Below are 15,426 nucleotides of genomic sequence, written 5' to 3'. Positions count from 1 at the left end.
GCTCACCCATCCTTCCCACCCTCCCCCTCTAAAACTCTCAGTTTCTTGAGTCCACAGTCTCTATGGTTCATCTCCCCCTCTGATTTCCACCCTCTTCATTTTCCCCTCCTTCTCCTAATATTCTCCATATTACTCCTTACGTTCCATAAGTAAGGGAAACCATATGATAATTGACTTTCTCCGCTTGACTTATTTCACTCAGCATAATCTCCTCCAGTCCTGTCCATGTGTCTGATTTCCAACACCGAAGGAGAACTTGGGAAATATTCTCTTTGTTCAGAATTCTTGTTCAGGCAGTTAGAAGGTCAAGTACAGGAATCTCAACATTTATCACTGTTAGGTCTGTTATCAAATGAAACAAGACTGAGACAAAGTGAAAGCTACTTAAAGCTTATTTATGATAAGCATTAGAAGTCAGACTGACTGGCCAGGGCTGTCTCCGAAGAAAGTGACCCCTCCAATCTTACAAGCTACCTTTTATTGGGTAAAACAGTAATCCATATTTTGGTATCTCAACCTACTGGGTTTGTGTGTCTCTTGCTGATTGGCTAGTTTCATCCGGTCTGGTGACGTGTTATTCAAGATTACTCCATACTAGGACTGTTACAAACAGTACTTTCTGGGAAGGCTTAGTCAGTTAACATACTCAGTGTGAATAATAAGATCGTCGTCCTTCCCAAGATGGAGTCATTTAGGTTTGGGCAAGACCTTCTCACTGTTACAAACAGTACTTCGTACTGATTAGATGTCTCCATCTGGCCTGACTTGTCCTTGTATTCTGGGCTCTGTTATCAGGAACTAGCCGACTACATTTCACTGGTTTCCCAGACTTGTTTCTAAGTAAGTTTCTCTTGGGGGGGACAGGGTCAATTTAAGTTTTATTGCAGAAACAACAAAATGGTTGTTTACCCAAGATGGAGTCTCTCTGGCTAAATAGGTCCTTACAATCACCAGAACATCCGTGTTATGAAAACGTGCAGAGGTGGGTCATCATGACCGAGAATGAAGGCAGGGAAATACTTCATCTCCACCATAATCACGATCTCCTGGAGGACTGGAGGATTCCGCCTTCACCACAGGGATCGAAGGTCCCGTTGGTGCACATGGACAGCAGGTAGAAGCCACTCATCAGAAGGGAGAGCGGATGCAGGAGAGCAGATCCTCAGGCCTTCCTGTAGCAACTTCAGCCTCTAAAAGAGAAACAGGAGCTTGTTCCAGTGGCTGAGAAAATCTTGGGTCAGTCTTCTTGGGCTTCTCCCTCCCGAGTTACTGCCTGGCTCAAAGCCCAGCTCACATGGAGAGTCAAGTATCACCCTACACTAGCCGCCCCTCCCCCAACCCTGGGACACCCAACCCCTGGGTCCAGCAGCCTGACCAAACTCTTCCCTCGTTACCACAAAACAGTCAGATCCACGCCCTACTACTGAACACCTAGGCTCAAGACTAAAGCCACCAATGATTCATCTGTTCCCATGACATAGATCCTGGCCCCCCTCTGGCCAGGTGAGAAGGCCTAAGAGAGTGGCTGGGAGCCCTCCCCAGAAAGGGAACTAGATCCTGGTTCCTGTAGCCTCGGGGAAGGTTACAGGCAAAGATCCATCTTCCCTTGTCATCAGCCTCTCCTCCCCTTGGTAGCTGAACACAAGGTCTGAGTGTGACTGTCCTTGCCCTGCCACACCCTTTCCTGGTGCGGTCAGGTGACAGCATCCCATTCTAACAGCAGCTCAGTGCCCCCTCCTGAGCCACTCTGAGGCACCTCTGCTCAAGGCAGGGGCAGTTCAGCGGGCTGGATATCTGGGCTCTGCAGGAACCTAGCTGCCAAGTTCTGTGAGCACAAGGGCTGAGCCAAGTATCCAGGGGACCCTGGAGCTCTGGCCTTCGAATCTCATCCTGGAGAGTCTCTCCCATGGGCCCTCTGGTTAGCTGCCACCACCCAAGCCGAGGAGCATGGGAGCAGAGCCCTGCAAGCCAGCCTTTGGTTGGGTGGGCAACGGCCTTCCCACCCCTCTTCGTTGGTTCAGACACGGGCCCCTCTCCTGGACGCAGCATGGAGAGGTCCCCCATCCCTAAGACACATCATGTGCAGCCACCTGCTGCTCTCCCCCAAACCAGAGTGTTGTCCATGCCCGTTGCTCCTATTGTCTGCACACCACCCCTTACTTGGGCGCCACCCGAGGTGAAAAGCTGGTCTGAACCAGGCCTGATTTTGCTCAATCCCTCTAGCAAAAACAGGATGTAAAGTTTGGGGTCGGGGAGCCCTGTGCTTTCCCACCAGGCTTAGCAAGGCGCGATCAGAGCTCAAGGCCAAGCTTGCCCAGGTAACAGCTATCAAGCATGTGAGAACTTGGTCCCGGCTCCTTTTGTAGGTCAACTTGACGGGCCAAGGGACACCCCCTAATAGCTGGGAAAACATTCTTTCTGGGTCTGTCTAGAGAGTGTTTCTGGAAGACATGAGCATTTGAATCAGTAGACTGAGTAAAGGAGACTGTCCTCATCAAATCCACGAGGGCCTGAATGGAACAAATGGCGGAGGAAAGGTGACTTTGCTCTCAGTTTGGCTGGGCCATCCTCCTCCTGCCCTCAGTGTTAGTCATTAGCACTCCTGGTGTTTGGTTCTTTGGACCAGGACCTAGACTTACACCACAGATGTCCTGATTCTCGGGCCTTCGGAGTTGCGCTGGAAACCCCACCACCGGCTTCCCTGGTTCTCCAGCTCACAGACCCCCTAGTCATGAGCCAATCCCTTATAATAATTATCTACTTCAACCTCTACATCAACAGCTCCCAATGAGTCTCTTTCTTGGGAGAAGCTAATATAGCCCAACATATCTGGTCTCAAGTTCAGGTGAGCAGGTTCAGGCTATAGGACAAGGGCTGGCTATTTGCCTTTCTCTGTGCTCACCTCGGGCCATCTGCCTCTCACTTCTGACTCAGTTCTACTCACAGTACCTGTTACTCAAAGGACTATGCATTGGACAACAAGGAAGACTGAGTGCGTGAGGACCACAAGGAGGACGGAAGTGATCGGCCTGATGGCTGTGCATTTGACCCGGACTACACGCAGTGTTGTGGCCAGTGCTCCTGAAATGGAAACACAGTAGTGAGAGCCCTGATTAGGGGCCCCAAACTGGGGGCATGAGTCTTTAGCTGCTGCCCCACGTAATCCTACAGCCCAGATGTCCTCCTTCTACCATGTTTGTGGCAGCCGCTGTGACTGGTCCTAGGGATGGAAGAGGGGGCGGTTCATGCAGATCATATAGCTAATGGGGGAAGCAAGGCTTTCCATATAGACAGTCACTCCTGCTGTGACAGAAGAGAAGGGGACACGTATGGATTGTTGACAGAGACATCTTGTCAGGAACTGACATTGCACCTGGCACTGAAGGATTTTGAGAAAGAGACCAGGGGAGACAAAAAACAACAATGAGGCTCAGAAAAGGGAACAGTAAGAAGTAAATCTCTGGAAACAGAATGATGCCTTCAGGTTGGGGCCAGGAAGAAATCCAGAGAGAGAGAACTAAAGGTATGTGCAGTAGGGAGAGATGCCAGTAGGTGAGAAGGGAAAAGAAGGATACTAGAACACACTAGTGGCCCTTGTACTGCCAAGAACAACTCATCATGTATGCATCATTACAAACACACACACACACACACACACTATGGTGGGGTCGGCCAATCTCTTCAAGAGAACCAGCACTCCATCCGGTCTTCTAGTTCCCTGTGGTCTCCTGCGTCTCATGGCTGTGCTCCCGCAGTTTCTGGAGCCATCTCTTACAGTCTCCATTCGCGATCTTCATGAGGTGCTCGGTCAGCTCTCTGTCACCGTCCAACATGTCCTTAACCTGTCGGTCTCCAAGAGGAATCTCTATCCACTTTCTGTTCTCCGGGTCAAAAAGGCAGGTTAACTGCTCATTGAAGACAAACCGCCAGGATCCTCTGCTGTGTCCGTCGGCCCCACGCTCACACATGAGCCAGCCCTGCAGGGTGAGAGAATCCGCCCCCGGCCCCACCAGGGGAAGCAGGTCAGCCTCTGGTCTTGACCAATCCTCTGCCCCACCCGCTGTGCATGCCTCAGCTCCCCTACTGCCCTCCTGGTCCTGCTCTGGCCTCCTTGTCTGCCCTGGCTGCTGGGACCCACCTCGAAGTTTTACATGAACACCACAGCTCCCCAGCCCTGCCAATGTGTTCTCCTTCTGCCCTGGGCCTTCGGACTCACCGCTCTCAGTGACAAACTCCGCTTTGATGTCCAGCAGTTTCTTTCTGAGCTCTTCCCCCAGGTCTTCCAGAGGATCCATCTGTGTGTCCCAAAATGCTGTCCTTCAGCTTCATCCCCCAAGGACCAATGGGTATGACCCACCTGCTCCCACAGGCATAATAAAGAAACTCGTTTCCATTGACCTGGCCTTGAATCTCACACCACGGTTGTCCGGGCCTGGCCTGAGATGTGATGGAGAAATTGTAGGAAAGCAAGAGAGCGTCTGGGAAGGAAAAACACAGGTGGAGGTTGGTGCTGAAAGAAAAAGAGCAGCAGGCACCCGCTGCCATCCAGGTGACAGCAATAGAATGTGTGCAAGAGAGAGCAAGGACTGTCCCTGCACAGCGGCTACCCCTAGTGTAGAGGCTGGCGTCCTTCCCCTTTTGGGATAGGATCAGGATACCTCTGCCTGGCAGGAAGCCACATATCCCCAGATGGGAACCCGCACCTACCAGGCCAAAGGCTGCATCAGTCACTCTACCCAATGCACACACAGGCCAGCCAGGCCATAGCAGAGGAGGCCTGCGTGTCACAGGACTGTCAGGACGCAGGCCAGTGTCCTGTAGGAAGATGAGAGGCAGGGCGGGGGCTGCTCCTGAGGAGCTGGGGCAGGGTAGGGGCAGTGAGGATAGAATCCAAAGTCAGAGAAGGGAGAGTTCAAGACCATGGTCACAGGATTCCATAGGGCCCAGAAGATGGCCCTAATGGGCTCCAAGGATGAGTCCAGGTAAAGTGAAGAAAGGCCTGTCCCCTGTTGCACTGAGATTATCAAGAATTTCCTGAGCAGAGACCAGAGGAAGGGATCACAAGGCTCAGAGAAATGCATAAGTCAGAATGATATAAAATAGAAGCAAATCAAACGAAAAACTCCCCAAACAGAAAAACCCTAAAAGGTCCACAAAATATATCCAGGGGGAGCTCTGGAGGGGCGGGGGTGGTGACTCCTGGAGAAGTTGCTTCAGTGCCAGAGTCGCGGGGGTGTGCGGGGCCCTGGCCCTGCGCGACCGCCCGGTCCTGTACGCAGCCCGGGGCTCCAGGGCTGGCCTCCCGCTCCCCGAGGGGGCAGGCGGGGGCGGGGGCGACAGCGGACTCCCCGCCGCGGCCTCTCCCCTCCCCCCGGCTCCAGCGCCCAGACCTGGCCGTCCGTGGTCGCCCAGGTTCCTCTTCTCCACAGGGCGGCAAAGTCCCGGCGGAGTCCGCGGAGCGGGCAAGGAGCCCGCGGGCGGCGGCGACTCGGCGGGGGTGGGTGGGGGGTGGCCGCCCAAGCCGGCGACAAGGTTCCCCAGTTCCCGGGACTCACCGGTCTCCGCTCCGCCGCGCGTCGCGCCCGCGACCCACCCGGCCGGCGCCGCCGTGATCCCGCGCAGCAGCCGCAGGAGAAACAGCGGGCGCAGGAGCCGCGAGCGCCCCGTGAGCGTGGTGGCGGCCGTGGGCTCCATCGCGACCCCGAGCCGGGGCAGGTCCAGGCGAGGCGCCGAGCGGCTTCCGAAGGAACCGCCCGCCGGGAAGCAGAGCGCGCTCGGGGCGGCCGGCCGGGCTGCGCGGGAGCCTGTCGCCCGCCGAGAGGGACTGGACCTCTGTCCCGGAGAAGCCGCTCGGCGCCGCCCACTTCCCTTCTTACCCGTGCGCAGAGGCGAGAGAGCAGCGCGGACCGAGCCGGGAGAGGCAGAGGAAGCGGCCGAGGATCGAGCCCCAAGGGGAGCCGCCCGCAGAGCAGAGGGGCGGAGCGGAGGTGCTGAGCTGCGCGGCCAGGGGAGGCGGCGCCAGACGGAATCGCGCCGGGGCCCCTGCAGAGGCCCCGGTTCGCGTCTCCGAGTGGGCGGGGCGCGGATGGGCGGGGCTCGGACCTGCCCTCCCAGCAAGGAAGATTTTCTGCCTTGAAAACCACTAGACAGAGACACATGCGCCTATGGGTGTGACAAGTTAACTGGATTCTTTTGGGGCACTTGGTGAATTTTACCGCCATCAGAATCAAGTTTGGTGAGATAATTTATAGGCAATTCTCCCTTCTTTTTGCAGGCACGTAGCTTCAAGTCCTGTATCTTTGCAAGGGTAGGAGAAGCATATGGGCCTGTGGCCAACTTTTTATTTTCTCTTTTCAGCATAACAGAATTCATTGTTTTTTGCACCACTCCCAGTGCTCCATGCAATACGTGCCCTCCTTAATACCCACTTTTAACGCACGTTCTCAGGCTCTGGAAGTAGAAGCAGAGGAATGCTCTTCCTCCAGTTATGGAACCTCTTAGCAACCCGTAAATTCTACAGAGAATCCTATTTCCAAGCAGTGCTACCTTCAGATTTGCAGAGGAGGGAAAAAAATGAGTGATTTTTTTTTTTTTCAGTGACCACACTTTAGCTCTGGGACAAAGTGAGTGTTGGAGCGAGAGTACATCACTTTCACTCACGATCATCTCCCTATCCGATAAATTGCATAAAATCAGCCACATAATGCTAGACTTATTGTAAGTATGATAGATAATAAAGTATCCCACCCCTTCAGTCACTGGAAACACTCATATTAGTTCTGGGCTTTGAGAACTAAATAGCCACATTGTAAACAACGACTGGCCAGCGCTGGTAGCTGCAGTCTTCATGGGACACCCAGTAGAAACTGGGTTGCAAGGTGCCAAAGAGGGAGGACAGGATCTCCATGCCCACATGGTCACAGAACTTTCTGTCCACATCTGCACACGCCAGGTCGTCCACCTCACGGAGGAAGCGCTGCTCACAGAAGCAGCTGACCTTGGCCATGTGCTGCATGGACACATCCTGCCAGTGCAGGGTGCCAGGGACCTCGAGGACCACCACCCTCCAGCCTTCCCAGCAAGGCACCCAGGCCTGGTAGCCCACTGGTTGGTGACGACCTAGTAGGTGAACCTGTGTCCCACCATGATGGGCTTCTCTGCCCTCGGCAGGGAGAGCTCCAGGAGGACCATCTATCTACAGGGATGAGGGACAAGCGGGAGGGGGGTCAGTGTCAGAGGCTGGCGGCAGGAACCCAGAGCTGGGGGCCATAGACGTGAGCACCTTCTTCAAGGGGGCAGGCCCTGGGCTGCTTTAAGCTACAGCCACTCTCCCAGCCTATCCTAAGCAAGTCTGCTTGTGGGGCCTCCCTACCTTCTGCTCCCAGAGATGGAGGCCATCAGCATCCCATCATACAAAGGGAGCCTGAGTCTTCAGAGGCGGGAAGCCAGCCCTGCAGTCAGCACGCTGGAGCCAGGAATGCTCCCCCTGTGCCGAGTTCCCAGGCAAACCCTGCAGGTTCTGTCCTTACCTGCCAGGAGTGGAGCACCTTTGGGCACACCCCTCCTTTCTATGGCCTACAGACTGGCTAGAATCAGCAGGGCTGGCCTCCTGCCCCACTTTGCTTTGAGGGGGCTGTTGCAGCCCCCCACAGAGCTGTCTCCACCCCCATAGGGTCCTCCCTTGAAGGTTACTGGGCTTCTAGCTGACAAGGTCCATCAGTCAACTGCTGCTATTCCTAGGAGCGATCAGCTTCAAACTCCCGCAGATCAGGAATCAGGTCCAGCCTGTGGGCAGGGAAGGGGAAAGAGGACTGCTGGAAGAAGAGGGGGCTTGCTTAGGCCTCAGCCAAGAATCCAAGAGTGGAAGCTTCCAGCTTCAGGTCTACATCTCCCGGGCCCCAAGAAGTTGGAAGTCTTGTCTCTCTGAGGGGACTACCTGTGGGGACAGCAGCTCCCCCATTATCAGCAAGGGTGGTGAGCCCTCTGAGATGGATTTTTGTTAAGGTTCTATTTATTTGTTTGACAGAGAAAGAGACAGGTAGAGAGGGAACACAAGCAGGGGCAGTGGGAGAGGGAGAATCACGCTCCCCGCTGAGCAGGAAGCCCAACATGGCGGCATTCGATCCCAGGACCCCGGGATCACGACCAGAGCTGAAGGCAGATGCTTAATGACTGAGCTACCCAGGCGCCCTGAGACCGATTTTTTCACACAGGCACCAAGGCTACTTCCCAGTGCCTGCCCCATACCTGGCAGCTTAGTAAATCGCTCACACAGGGAAAGTGGGCACTACATTTAAATAGGGGACAAGGCCACACCCAACTGACAGACTTGAGTGAGCTCACTGGGGGGTAAGTCCAGGTCTAGCCAACAGGGGAACAAGCCAGACATGAAGTGCAGGGAGAGAAGAGTGCTCCTGGCAGAGGGCAGAGAGAACGTAAAGGCCTGGAGTGAGGCCTGAGGCACGTGTGGGACAACCACACACCTGGAAGCCCCAAGGGGGGTTGGGAGGATACGGTGGGAGAGAAAAGGCTGGAGAGGACAGGCAGCTGGGGAGCGGATCCCAGAGAGATTCAAAGGTTATGTGCTGAAAAGATCACTCTGCTGATTACCGGAGAAGAATGGGCTCTGTACAGTGGAGGGCAGGGAGACCCTAACCCCGCAGGTTAAATAAGCCCTAACCCTAACCCCAATCAAACACTGTGTTCAATTTTGAGGACTGACAGCTCTACTCTGAGATCACAAACAAGTCCTTCATGCTGGCTTTCACCCCTTGCTCAGTATTATTGAAAGTTCTACCCAGAACAATAAGGCAAGAAATAAGGAACCCACATGTGAAAGGAAACGGTAGAACTAGGTCTATTCAGAGACCAGAGATGACATCATCTTACATAGAGAGCTTCCTGAAGGATTAACAAAAAATGACCACAACCAGTCCCCTAATTCTGCAAAGTTACAGGATAAAATATCAATACACAAAAATCTCTCTTTATCTGTATACACTAGCAATGAATCATCCAAAAAGGAATTTAAAAATCAATTCCACTTTAGGGAATATCAACATGGACAAAATACTTAGAAATAGATGTAATCAAGGTATATGTCTTATACACCAAAAATTACAAAACATTGCTGACAGAAAGTAAGGGAAACCTAAATAAATCTGAGGATACCCCATGGTGATAAAAAGACATACTATTGATAAGATGGCAACAGTAACAAAGCAATGTGGAAATTCAATATGTTCCCAAGAAATTTCACAAAGGCCTTTGGGAAGAAATGCACAAGCTAATCTTAACAGTCATATGGAATTTTAAGAGACCACAAGATAGCCAAAACCATCTTGAAAAAGAAAATCAAAGGTGAAAGGTCATACTTCCAAAGTTCAAATCTTAATACAGAGCAACAGTAAATAAAACATTATGATACTGTCGTAAAGGCATGCGTACAACCTGAAAGAAATAATATATTATATGTTAATTGATTTTTAAATTTACAAAAAAGTTTTAAATAAATAAAATAAATTTCTTTTTAAAAGTATGCATACAGATCAGTGGGATTTAACTGAGAGCCCAGAAATAAAAGCCTTCATTTGTGGTCCACTGAATTTTGACAAGGGTGGACATTACACTGGGGAAACAGAATGGTCTTTTCAGCAAAGGGTGCTAGACAATCAGCTATCCATGTACGGAGGAATGGAACTGGACCCTTTCCTCACACCACATATACACATTAACTCAAAATAAGTTAAAGCCTTAAATGTAAGAGGTAAAATTATAAACCCTAGAAGAAATAAATGGGGATAAACCTTTATAACCTTGGATTTAGCAATGCTTTTAGATCTGACACCAAAGCATAAGAAGGGAGAGGAAAAAAAAAACAAACAGATAAATATCCTCAAAATTAAAAATCTGTCCCGGGTGCCTGGGTGGCTCAGTTGGTTAACCATCTGACTCTTAATTTTGGCTCAGATCATGATCTCAAGGTCATGAGATTGAGCCCCACTCAGTGTGGGGCATGCTTAAGATTCTCTTTCCTTCTCCCTCTGCCCCTATCCACTTGCTTACTCTCTCCCACTCAGTCTTAAAAAAGAAATGTAAAAAATTTTAAAATATTTGTACATCAGAAGATTCTATTCAGAAAGTGAAAAGACAGCCCCCAGAATGGAAGGAAATATTTGTACATTATTCATCTAATAAGAGTCTGTTGCCCAGAATATGTAAAGAGCTTTTACAACTCAACAAAAAGACAACTCCATTTTTAAAATGGACAAAGGACTTGGATAGACCCTTCTCCAGAGAAATCATACAAATGGTGAAAAACACATGAATAGATGTTAAACATCATTAGTCTTTATGGAAATGAAGATTTAAACCAGTTAGATGTCCTTTTGCACAAGTAAAATCACTATGATCAAGAAAACAAGAAATAACAAAAGGATGTTGAGAAACTGAAACCCTTAAACATTGCTTGTGAAAAATGGTGAAGTCTACATATAAAATAGTTTGACATTTACTCAAATAGATCCAAGCAGAATTACCATAAGGTTTAACAATTGTACTCCTAGATATATACCCCCCCAATTGACAACACTGGTTCAAACAAACAAACAAAAATGTACAGGAATATTCATAGCAGCCGTGTTCACAACAGGCAAAAACCAGCAATGTCCATCCATGGGGAAAATGATGTCCTTTTGCAAATGACATATGCAAATGTCCATCCATGAGGAAAAGGATAAACAAAATGAGGTAGACCCGGAAATGGTTATCTTGTTCTGCCTATGAAGGAATGAAGTAAAATGGTTCATTTGTGGGGGGAAAATATGGTGGTTCCTTAAAATATTAAACACAGGGGTGCCTGGGTGGCTCAGTGGGTTAAAGCCTCTGTCTGCAGCTCAGGTCATGATCCCAGGGTCCTGGGATCGAGCCCCGCATCCGGCTCTCTGCTCAGCGGGGATCCTCCTTCCTCCTCTCTCTCTGCCTATTTGTGATCTCTGTCTGTCAAATAAACAAATAAAATCATTAAAATATTAAACACAGAATTCCACTGCAGCCTATATGCCCCCCAATATTGAAAGTAGAACTACCCATATTGAGAGCAGCATTTCTCACAACGGCCAAAAGGTGAAAGCTGCCCAAGTGTCCACTGACAGATAAATAGATAAACAAAATGTGGTTTATACACCATGGAACATGATTCAGCCTTAAAAACGAAGGGAGTTCTGACATAGGCTACAACACAGGTTGAACGTGGAAGTCATTACACTGAGTGAAATCAGCCAGTCACAGAAGGACAGATACTGTATGATACCACTTGGATGAGATGTCTGGGACCCAAAGCTGGATGTGGCTGCAGGGGACCGAGGGGAAAGGACAACGGGGAGTTGGTGTTTCATGCATACAGGCTCCCTCATGGAGAATGAGAAAATTCTGGGGAATGATATACGACCGTGGGAACTCAGTGAAGGCCAGAGAATTGTGCACCTGAAATGTTTTAAGGGGTCAATGTTCTTATGTTCAGTCACCATGAAAAAAATGAATGAAGGACCAATGCATGTCACAATGTGGATGGACACTGAAAACAGCCCCAGTGACTTAAGTCATATAGAAATACCACTCAGATGGGAGCCATCTGTGCTCCTTAATTAAGTCCATCAAGGTTACCCTAATAAGGAAAGTCCTGGAAAAAGTTTCAGAAGAAGAAAACTGGATCCAAATGGAGAAGACATTTCAGACCATCAGGCAGGTGGTGACAGCTGAAGTGGGCCCATGGTCTGGGTTCAAATGTGGGAACCATCATGATTTCCTCACTGGGGGTTACGTGGTGGTTCCACGGGACACTGTCCCTGTTTGGGATAAAATGCACCAAAGTAGCCTGTGTCAAGTGGCAAACGTGGTAAAGAAACAACAGCTGGGGAGTCTGAGTGTGGAAATAAAGCATATTTGTGCTGCTGTGACAAGTTACTGCAGATTTGAAATCACCGCAGAGTAAATGACTCTTTCAAACATCCACATTAGCACCACGTCACAGAAGCAGAGAGGACAGAAGCCGACTTCAGGATGGAGGCCAAGCCCTCACGGATCCAGTTTACCCACCGTGGAGAGGCCACTTTCCCTTGGAGGAGGCCACATGTTAGCAAGAGACTCATGGGAGGATTAATTGGGTGCTCCCATGTCTTGGGTGCAGTAGAAGCAGTGGGATTTGGAATTCCAATTCTCCACGATGCTCCACCACAACGTGGTTAGAACTGTAAGAAAGCATGAAGGGAAGCCTCCGGAAAGTGGACTGGGGACACCCAGAAGGGGAGGCTGGAAGGGGGTGCCTGGCGCTCAGTGCCCATTACAGACCCCCACATTACAATCCCCCATGGGAGAGACTCATCCATTCCAGGCCCCACAGGGGAAGCTGGGGGGTTCATCTCCTACAAGAAATCCACCATCCCCACAGCTCAGCCAGTGAGAATCCTCCATCCCCCCGAACCCCCCCCTTGCTCCAGGGGACTTTCCTTCCAAGCAGCCCTCCCAACTTCTTCCTCCTTCTCCATGAAATAACTTTCCTCTCCTTTGTTTCTTGCACTTGCCTGTGATGTGCCTGTAGATTGCTCATCCCAGGTTGCCATCCTCTGCTATTCCCAAATAAACCCATTCTACTGGCCAAATAACTGGAAGTTTGAGTTTAAGGCAAACAGAACTAACAAATTCGAGAAACTTGCAAGGAACAAAACCAATATACACAAATCAATTGCATTTCTACATGCTCCAAAGGAACCATCGGAAAGAGACTATGGAGAAAAACCTCATTTACTACTGCATCCAAAAGAACAAGATACCTAGGAGTCCCCTGAACCAAGGGGGTGACAGACCTGTCCTCCGACAGCCATGGGACACTGATGACACACAGGGAGGGAGACACACGGAGACGGGAAGACACCCTGTGCTCAGGGAAGAACCGACACTGGGAAAATACCTCCTCTCCCCACAGCCACCTACACAGCCTGCGCTGTCACTCTGGAACTTCCAGACTCTGGACCAACCCTGATGTGGGTGTGGACACGGGAAGGACCTTGTGGGGACGAGGCAGGGGGAACACAAGCACCGAGGCGGGCGGCGGCTCTCTGACTACAGACTGTCTCAGGAGCCTCAGGAACTGAATCCGCACATAAACACAGACGCGGGACTGGGGCGCACATCCAAGCCCAGAAAGGCGGGACCCCATAGCCCCACAAACAGCACAGAGGGAGGCCACGTCACCACACACAAAACCACAGAAGCCCCAGTGTCTACACAGCGCACCCTTCCTCTTTGGGGTCCTGAGACCACGCACCCCCTCACCAGTCCCCACTCAGGCGGGTTCTCCTCACCTTCTCCAGCGGCCAGTCCTGAGGGGGCGAGACTGCTGTCAGTGTGGACATGGCCCCAGCCTCCACAGTGGGTCCTGTCTGTCAGTGTGGATGTGGGCGCATATCCTCGCCAGCTTGTCCTGTCAGCAAGGGAGCAGCCCACGTCCTCCAGAAGTCTCCACAGCGGGTCCTGAGGAGGCCCGACTCCTGTCCCAACTGCAGCTGCACAGGCCCGGCTTAGGGCGGGAGCTGGGGTCCTGTGCCCTCTGCAGGCAGTGGGGAGCAGTGCAGTACTAGGGGAGCTCACCCTTCAACAGAAGCACCTGTCCCTCCCAGGGTCCAGGTGGAGCCATTTCATTCTGGAAATTCAAGCTGCATGGAGCCCAATATCCCCCAAATTCTCCAAAAATAGCTAAGGAAAAATGAATTGGAAAAAAATATGGAATGACAACAGTCCCTGACCCAAACGGTGGCACCGAACATGACCCTGGCCCTGACGCAGACCCACACTCTGACCTTAACTTGCTCTCAATCCTAGCCCTGACCCCAATTTAAGACCCTCACCCTAGCCCCCTACCCAGACAGTGTCCACAAGAATCAAAAGGTAGAAACTGCAAATATCCATCAGTGGTAAATGAATAAACAAAGTGTGGTGAAGGATTTCAATTGGGTTGAGGTTCAGGTTTGAGCCAGAGTTCTAGATCAGGCTTTGGGGATAGCGTCAGGGTGAAGATTTAGAGTGAGGGGCAAGGGAACAGTTAGAGTTTAGGGCTTTAGGTTTATGATTTAGGGTTTAAGACTCAGGGCTTCTGGGATAAAGTTCAAGGTCAAATTTGGGGTTTGGGTTCATCCTGGGATTTGGGTTCAGGGTTCATGGCTCAGAGTTCTGGTTTAGGGTTTGGGTTCATGGTTCAGGGCTTGGATCCAGGGCTCAAGCTCAGAGTTTAGGCTTCGGGTTCAATTTCAGGTTTGGGATTCGGGGTTCCAGTTTGGGCTTTAAGGTCAGGTTTGGTTTCACTTTTAGAGGTTAAGGTTAGGTTTAGAAATGACACATTTTCTTCAATTGTCATCGTGCACACAAAATTTCTATCTGAACTTTCTAAATCTGAAATGCATTTCAACTGGGTGCAGGAGCTCATTTAGAATTTAAGATCTCAGTAACTCCTCACCAAGAGCATCCTGATTCTAGGGCCTCCCAGTCACTGAGAATTTGCTTTTGTCTTGGCTCAAGCATACCCTTGGCAGACAAGGGCAAGCGGTTGCCAAAGTTGGGATGATTTCACGATGATAGAGGTGTGAACCCAAATATTGTGGAACTGTTCATGGAAAATGAAGCAGGTAACAAATAATTGGTCAACTCCTGATTCTTCTACAAAGACCAAGTCTCCAACAGAATCCGATAATATTCTTAGAAAGGCCTATGGTACTCATTACCAATATTTAAAGAGAGCCCCCTCCCCTACTTTAAACTAAGAATCATGGCAGGATACATCCTACTTTGTGTCAAAAATAAAATTTTATTATTTGGCTGTTCCAATGTACAATCTGCAGAAGCACTGACAACATTTTCCTTTCTCGAATCCTCATCAACACAAGAGTAAAATGCAGGCAGTGTTATAATGCACTGCTCATTGGAATACCAAGTACAAGGTAGGCTATTAGAAGCAATAAAAAGATATTGAATATAAAGCTCAGAAAAAACACCCTTGATGGGCACTTAGTGAGGATCCCTAAACACAAGATCTAACATCTCATCCTATGGAATTCACCCATAAAAATCATCAATAACAATAGCCTGCTGACCACTGTAACCACCTCACCATTGGCCTCTAGGCTTGTAATACACACTCCAACCGCTAGAGACACACTTCTCAGCAGCAGAACAGGACTTGCCCACTCCCAGTGGACCAACTCTTACAATGAAGCCAAAAAATCCCACCCCTTGGAAATCCCAGCCATGAGGACACAGCCACAGAAACTACACCCAGAACTCAACAGAGGACAGACATCTCATGAAGCAGATGCTGAAACCACTCCCATGAAGTAGCTCTACAGTGGACTCCAGGATCACAAGGGACACTGCATT

The 15,426-nt window shown here is 50.3% G+C and overlaps 1 protein-coding gene across 1 annotated transcript; it reads right to left on the bottom strand.

Moving 5' to 3' along the window:
* Positions 1-3,695: 3,695 nt before the first annotated feature.
* LOC116862840 lies at positions 3,696-13,412 on the bottom strand. Its single transcript, XM_032850270.1, is given in 7 exon segments — positions 3,696-4,001; positions 4,218-4,314; positions 4,316-4,478; positions 5,556-5,714; positions 5,717-5,804; positions 6,821-7,195; positions 13,362-13,412. Coding segments are annotated over 7 exon segments (1,224 nt in total). The 3' UTR covers positions 3,696-3,710.
* Positions 13,413-15,426: the final 2,014 nt, after the last annotated feature.

The sequence above is a fragment of the Lontra canadensis genome, unplaced genomic scaffold (assembly GCF_010015895.1).
Source record: "Lontra canadensis isolate GAN:19392208 unplaced genomic scaffold, GSC_riverotter_1.0 scaffold354, whole genome shotgun sequence".
Taxonomy (NCBI): domain Eukaryota; kingdom Metazoa; phylum Chordata; class Mammalia; order Carnivora; family Mustelidae; genus Lontra; species Lontra canadensis.
Note: the sequence above shows the minus strand (reverse complement) of the source record. Positions and strands in the feature narration are given on the sequence as shown.